Source organism: Musca domestica, unplaced genomic scaffold (assembly GCF_030504385.1).
Source record: "Musca domestica strain aabys unplaced genomic scaffold, Musca_domestica.polishedcontigs.V.1.1 50, whole genome shotgun sequence".
Lineage (NCBI taxonomy): Eukaryota > Metazoa > Arthropoda > Insecta > Diptera > Muscidae > Musca > Musca domestica.
In genome coordinates this window covers 3533300-3540091 of record NW_026712347.1, presented here as the reverse complement: position 1 = coordinate 3540091, position 6792 = coordinate 3533300, and the positions used below count along the sequence as shown (strand labels likewise).

The 6792-nt window shown below is 33.0% G+C and overlaps 1 protein-coding gene across 1 annotated transcript; it reads right to left on the bottom strand.

The window, feature by feature from the left end:
- Positions 1-561: 561 nt before the first annotated feature.
- Positions 562-2664, bottom strand: LOC101896735 (rab proteins geranylgeranyltransferase component A). Its single transcript, XM_005176349.4, has 3 exons — positions 2483-2664; positions 1251-2375; positions 562-1190 (listed from the first exon to the last, which is right to left on the bottom strand). The coding sequence occupies exons 1-3, from the start codon at positions 2529-2531 to the stop codon at positions 745-747; spliced, it is 1620 nt and encodes a 539-aa protein (XP_005176406.1). The 5' UTR covers positions 2532-2664; the 3' UTR covers positions 562-744.
- Positions 2665-6792: the final 4128 nt, after the last annotated feature.

Genomic DNA, 6792 nt, shown 5'->3' with positions numbered 1-6792 from the left:
TCTGGCAAGTTGTAATATTTTTATCAATCTTAGGTCAGATACGAATTGGCCAACTGCTTCGAACCTCCCAAGGCAGGGGGTATACATCTGCCGGAAAAACCGACTGATACTATTTTACTGGTTATTTTTTAGGACGATTTACTTAAAATTTATGGCTTTCTTAACCGGTAAACACACAATGGCCTACTCGTATTGTTATTTGAATTCGATAAAACATGGCCATGGCATAGGTTGTAATTAAAATATTTTTTATTCAATTTAAAATGTGGTCTTTCCTGTCGTTTATTTGTGCAAAGAAAACTGATATGAAGTAAGAAGGAATTGCATAAAAGACCCATGAGATATAAATAAAAAGTTTGAGCTGCGGAAAATCCTTTCCAAATACCTCGTCCTAGACGGTAAGTCTCAATAAAAAGATTTGAACAAAAACTAGGACAGCTTCTGTTTCAAATATTACTAATTTATATACTCAAGTCCAGCCCTTTCTTCATATAATTCTAAAATCTGAGTAAACCACTATAAATTCAAAAATCACCTACATTCCCACTAAACAATAACACATTACGTGACAATTATTTGTTTTATTATATAAATATGTTTCATAAAAATAGCAGTGCTTAAATAGAGAAAAGCGTTCATCATAGGAAATATAAATGAGTTTAATATATAGTATGTAAGTAAACTATTTGGAAATATCCATATTATATTTGTCTTCTTTATGTCTTTCGCACAGTTGTCGGTCATTTACGATTCCATAGCTTCTTCGGTTTTGTTGTCCTCATTCATTTCGGCAATGTCCATTTGCTCAGCAAATTTTTCAATTTCACGCAGTTGTGCTTTCAAATCATCGGGTAATTGCTGTTCACTTAAGGCCTTTGGATCTTCACCTTCGATAACAATTTCTTCTGGATCGGGTGCACGTGGCAGGAACTCCTGATCGGCGTAGAGTTTGGAAAATATATTTCGGGCATCTTGTATGGATTTATCATAGTCCAATTCATAGAAGGGTGGAGCAGTTGCCTGTATTAGGCCACTTCCATTTGATTTCAGTTCAAAACCACTTATGGTGAAGAATGATGAGTATAAAATGTTTGGTGATTCTGGGGAATTAGTAAATATTTGCTGAGTAAAAGCTTCCAAATCAGACTGTGGAGTATCGCTTAAAGCGCTAGTAGTTAAATGGAATGTAACTGAAAAAAGGAATTTTAATTAAAAATAACAAAGTATTTAACAAATCCTAAAATACTTACACAATTCCTTTGGAGTTGTTCCTGAATAATGAGACAATTGGACAAGTATTGCCTCTCGTTTGCCATCGGCGGAAATAAGTCTCAATAAACTAACACCTCCGCCACAGGAGTTCAATTCAAAATTGCCCAAAGGCGACGAAGCAATAAAGATGCCTCTCGACAAACAATTCTTGGGATTTTCACTGCGCAGAGAAGCTGGCAAGTTACTGGTAGAGCACACAATATGTTTAGCCTGGACTTGGTGTTGACCATCGACCTCAATGCTAACCCTCTGGGCACCATCGTCCACATTTACAGCACTTATTTGCCTCTTCAGACAATAAATTCCTCCAAATACTGCACAGAGACGACAAAAGCATTGTGGTATCTCACCACAACCGTACATGGGAAATATAAAAGGAGTATTTCCATAACGACCCAAACTTTTCAAAAACTTTTTAGTACGCTCCATACCCTCCTCGAATGTGGTATCTTCACTGGTCATGGCAATGGCCTGCATTACACACTTGTAAATCTTTTCGGTGACTTTTTGTTCTCGCAAATACTCAATGAAGGTCTTGCCCTTAAACTCCGACATATCCTCCTCGCACTTATCTTCGCCATATGTCAAACATATGGTAAGGAATTTCATCAACAGTCTTTTCTCTACAATACTCAAGTCTTTGGTATTAAAAACATCACTTCTCGAACAGGGCACCGTCAAAAGCTTTCCCTCGAATTGGGTAAAGATGCGGTCGATGGCTCTAAACTCAGCATATCGACAGATGTTAGAAGAAATCAATAATTGCACTAAATCCCCAGAGGAAAAAAGGATTTTGGGACATAAATCTAAGTTGAATTTTCGTGATTGTTTTAAAACTTTGTCGGCAGTCCATTGTGTTTTCTTTTCTGCATCCTCAGAGTTGGCCACATCCTCGGCTGGTTCTCCCTCTAATGGAATGTGCCATTCAAATTTTCCATTTTTGATTTCTTTGCTTTTATCTGCATTGCTTTCATTCAGCAATGCATTGTATGCATCCAAATTGAAGGAGGCCCATGAACCTCCATAATATTCATTGGGATCTATGTGCAGTACAGTTTTTCCGACTCGGCTGGCTGCAGCAGCTACACAAGACTCGGGAAAGCCTAGGAAAAAATAACACAAAATCAGAACAAAGTGAAAGGGAGATGATTCATACTTTTGGTTGGTATTGCCAAATAAAGTCTTTAAAATCAAATTTTGGGCAACCTACCTGTTCCAATGACAATCAAATCAAATTCTTTTGGTAAATCATCATCCATGATTATTGTTTATTCTATTTTTCAATAATAAGAATTAATAATGTTGCAGCTTCCTTAAAAACTCTTTTCTTCCGTCAATAATCTGAAAATCTATCTAGTCCAAAGCAGACAACGAAGCGGAATGATTTTTTTGGACGGCGGCGGCTTACAAAATGTAAATAAATTGCCGGCGGCACTCTGTGTTTGTCTTGTGCTCTGTACAAAAACACATTACCAACAACACAAGGAGAGTTGCGAATAAAGAAGAGACAAAACGACGAATGTGTAGAAAATGGAAGTGCAATACGCCGCAACAGCTGTCAAGTAGTAATCTTGAGCATCGTTTACACCCATCTCTATTTCAGTGTGCAAAATATGTTCACTGAATTAGCGAAGGTTTCAAAGAAGAAACCGTTTACACTTGTACGAATCAGGATCAACAAACGAAAAAGGGCGGAAGATATATAAAAACTTAAGTTTTCGTAAATTATTTTATTAAGAAAGAAGATGATGGAAAATTCTGAGACTTGTATATATATTTGTTTTTGTGTTTACTAATGCAATATATTATATCAACTTAAACAAATTGTTTCTGGATGTTCTTCAATAACGTAAAATGCAGTAGATAGGTTTGAGTTAAAATATCAAAAAATGTTTCCTCAGTCCGTAAAAGATGTGTAAAATTTATGGGAATTTAAGTTTTATTGAATAGTAGAGGTATGGTAGAATATAGGTAATATAGGAAGAGCTGCTGGGACAATGAACTGTCAAATCCATTTTGGAATTGAAAATGTTGAATGAAAAATTATTTAAATTTGTAAAAATTGTTGAAAAGCGTGAATTATAATAGCCTCCGAATGACGTAGTATAAGAAATCATATAAAAATCTACTTATATTTGAAATAATATTTAATTTTTTTTTTGACATATCAATGCTCCCAAGCGTTGATGCATCTACCTGTGTTCTTCTGCCATGAGTAGAGGGTAGAATAAAGTACATTTCACTTTTTTCAGCCTGCTCTCCTAAAAACTCACAAACTTTGCACGCGTTACATGAGTTTCATTACAAATGTTCTAGTTTGATCAGCTGATCTGAAGTCAGCTGTTTTGAGAACAGAGTGGGAAAAAATTCAGACAATAATATAAAAATTGTAAATATTTCCACATGTATGGTAAAAAAGTGGAAGTTGAAAGAAAAATAGGAGGTTACTGGAGAAAACATTGCTAGCTGCTTTGTTGTTAGCTATTTACGTTGGTGGGTACTCTGCTAGAGTTGAATAAAAGCCGCCGTTTTGACTTACTCTCCTTTGCCGTAGCAAAAACCAAAAATATTCTGGATACCATGGTACAATTAGGAAGGCAAATTCGTGCAATCATACGTTTACATTTTTTTTTCGAAATTTCCAGTTATAATTCCATTATTATATTATAATTCCATTGTTATTTATAATTCCATTGTAAATACACAGATCAGAGATGGGAACCTGCTTTCCAGGAAAAGAAATTTAACAAGCTAAATTACAGAAACTCCGAAGATGGGAATGCTTATTTGAAATAACTTTACTTTCTTAATTTTACCATAGAATTAAGAAGGGGAAGTCATGCAATCATACGTTTACATTATTTTTCAAAATTTTTCATTTGACAACATCTCATTGTCAAATTTGTGAAATTTGAAAAAGTAAATTACAGAAAATGCAGAGATGGATATTCTTATATAAAATGACTCTACCTTCTTAATTTGAACATGCTGGAAGCATAAGATGATGTTACGTAAGCAGATTTACATCGTCGCATTGTTTATTGATGTGAAATTATAAGAGTCAAAATACTTTTACAATTAGCCGCTATGCCAAGCTGCCATGCTGCGTTTACCATGCGTTTACAAAAGACTGTGTAATAGAGTTCATGTATTAACTGTCGAAATACCTTTGTCTGTTCCAGAACTGGAAGAAAGTAAAAGTTTTAAATACGATAACCGATTTTTCCTTTATGATATCGTAGATAAATTGCAAAACTTGCAGGTTATTGCAGGTTCTATGACAAAGCAAATATAAAACATTGCAAGAGATACCATGTGTTCACACAAGACAAATTTCTTAAATCACAACTGCAGTTAGATACCCCATTCATATTGATGACATCGAGTAATAGCGCATTTATACTATTGAAGAGTAAAGGTGGGAATACATAAAACGCTTTTTTTTCGTAGAGGAAAAAGGCGTTATAGGTTGACCTAGTTCGATTTTGGCCCTACGCTTTTATTTTATGTATGCTTTCTACAGTATTCTGATTGGCCAACTATCATAGTTAATTAGGGTACAGATTATGTATGTAAACCTTCTTTAATACAACTTCTAATTAAATTTTATGCATTTTTTTGCATGGAAATGGTGAATATGTTTTTTTTTGCCAAAAAACAATTCTTGAGTACATTACCATTGTAATTTTATTACTTTGTTTAATAATTGTAATCATTCGTCTCGCAGACAAATTCTGACTGACGCGATAAACTGCAAAAAATATTTGTATTTACCAAAAGTCTTTTATGGCTACAATTTAAAACAAATACAACTTTCTGGCGAATAAACAGAAAATGCACAAGTTGAAACACTTTTTTTTATAGATTTCCCTTAAAACTTGTGGAGAGGATTATAATTGTTTCCGCCCATTTTCAAAGGTAAACGGAAATAAGTAGCTATTCTTTTTTTTCAAAAATGATTTTGTACTGACCTCAGTCGTTTTGTGTCGTTGTAAACAAGTGTTTAATGTCTTTATCGTTCATGTTTTCTTGACATTATTCTATATCTATTTTCTTATATAACAAAAATAATAAAATATGTTTTGTACATTTATGACAAATTAATTGCCCACAATCAAAATACACATTATGAATAATATTGTTGAGATAATACATTTTGCAAATATCCAAAAAAAAAAAAAAATGAATTCACTTCCATTGTAGACAAGAAATGACCGATAAGCTACCTGAAATGCCGATAAAGAAATAAAGGAAAAACCTCCCATATTGATGACCAAATTCGCGATATTGACAGCAAAAGTTGGAATACAGATATTATGGTTGTAACGAGTCGTGTCATCGATGGGTACGAGCAATTGCCAAAGTCATTTTTTTTTTAAAAAATCGGGTTTGTTTGGTTCAATGCACTTGCCGTTGATACATGGGTTTGTTGGGAGTTCGTTCACGTCTTTTTTTTTGGAGTGATGAATTACAGACACATAAGAAATATTTTATCCTTGCTTAATTAAAGGAATAAGGCCCTACTAAGAACTATGTAAATCAGGGTTAACCCGGATGAAGATTGTGGAGTGCGCCTCTTAGAGGGTTAACCATGAAAATAAAAAATAGTAAGAAGAAGGAGATGTTGCCAACTATTATTAAAGAAGACAAAAACAGCTGATGCTTAATATTTCTAAATGTCAATTAAGTTGGAAAATAAAAGAAAATAAATGAAGAAAATGACAACCAGGATTTCCTGGCAAAATTTGACATAAAAATTGTTTTATTTTCATCGCTAGAGAAGAATGGATATGTGGCTCCAACCAAACCAGGGATAAACACTAGCAACCAGAGTTACAAATATCGATGATTTTTTATTGCGTGCTAAAATCTACATTTACTGCTAGACATTTTTAATAAATCCAAGGAGGATAATAAAAAAGATTTTGAAGATAATTAAAATAACATTAATTCGTAATACAGAATAAAAGAATTACACCTAAGTCTGTTTTTACACGGTAGATTGGTTCCAGAAGAAGCAGTGTAAAAAAAGACATTGATCTTATACAAAAATGGGTGATTTGTTCCTAATCTCTAAAACCTATTAAAATTAGTGAAAAACAAAAATTTTTAAGAACAAAAATTCATGTCTATTTTATTAAATCAAATATATAATGCTTATTTTCACTAGCATAGTAATTAATGATAAAAAAGATATGCACTCTAATCTTAAAAGTAATATAAATTAAATGTATGGCAAGTTCAGTAACTATCGATACAATCGATGGCTTTAGACTTTTTTCTTTCATAAATACTTTTTTGTGATATGAACATACTTCGCAAAAATTAAATTTGACAAAAAAATTTAAGTACATACAATTTGAAATCGTGTTAAATGGAATAAAATCGTGTAAAAAAATAAAAATATTCAATTTTTAAACCGTGTTATATCAAAACCGTGTACAAAAAGACCGTGTAAAAACAGACTTAGGTGTATATGCAATTATATTAAGAACTTAAAAAAACTGTCCAAAAATCCAA

Bases quoted from the DNA above. Each gene is read 5' to 3' on its own strand.
- LOC101896735 (XM_005176349.4), bottom strand. From the start codon at position 2,531: ATGGATGATGATTTACCAAAAGAATTTGATTTGATTGTCATTGGAACA. The intron at 2,376-2,482 runs GTAGGTTGCCCA...ATTTTTTCCTAG, and splicing joins TTTGATTGTCATTGGAACAG to GCTTTCCCGAGTCTTGTGTA. The intron at 1,191-1,250 runs GTAAGTATTTTA...TCCTTTTTTCAG, and splicing joins AACAACTCCAAAGGAATTGT to TTACATTCCATTTAACTACT.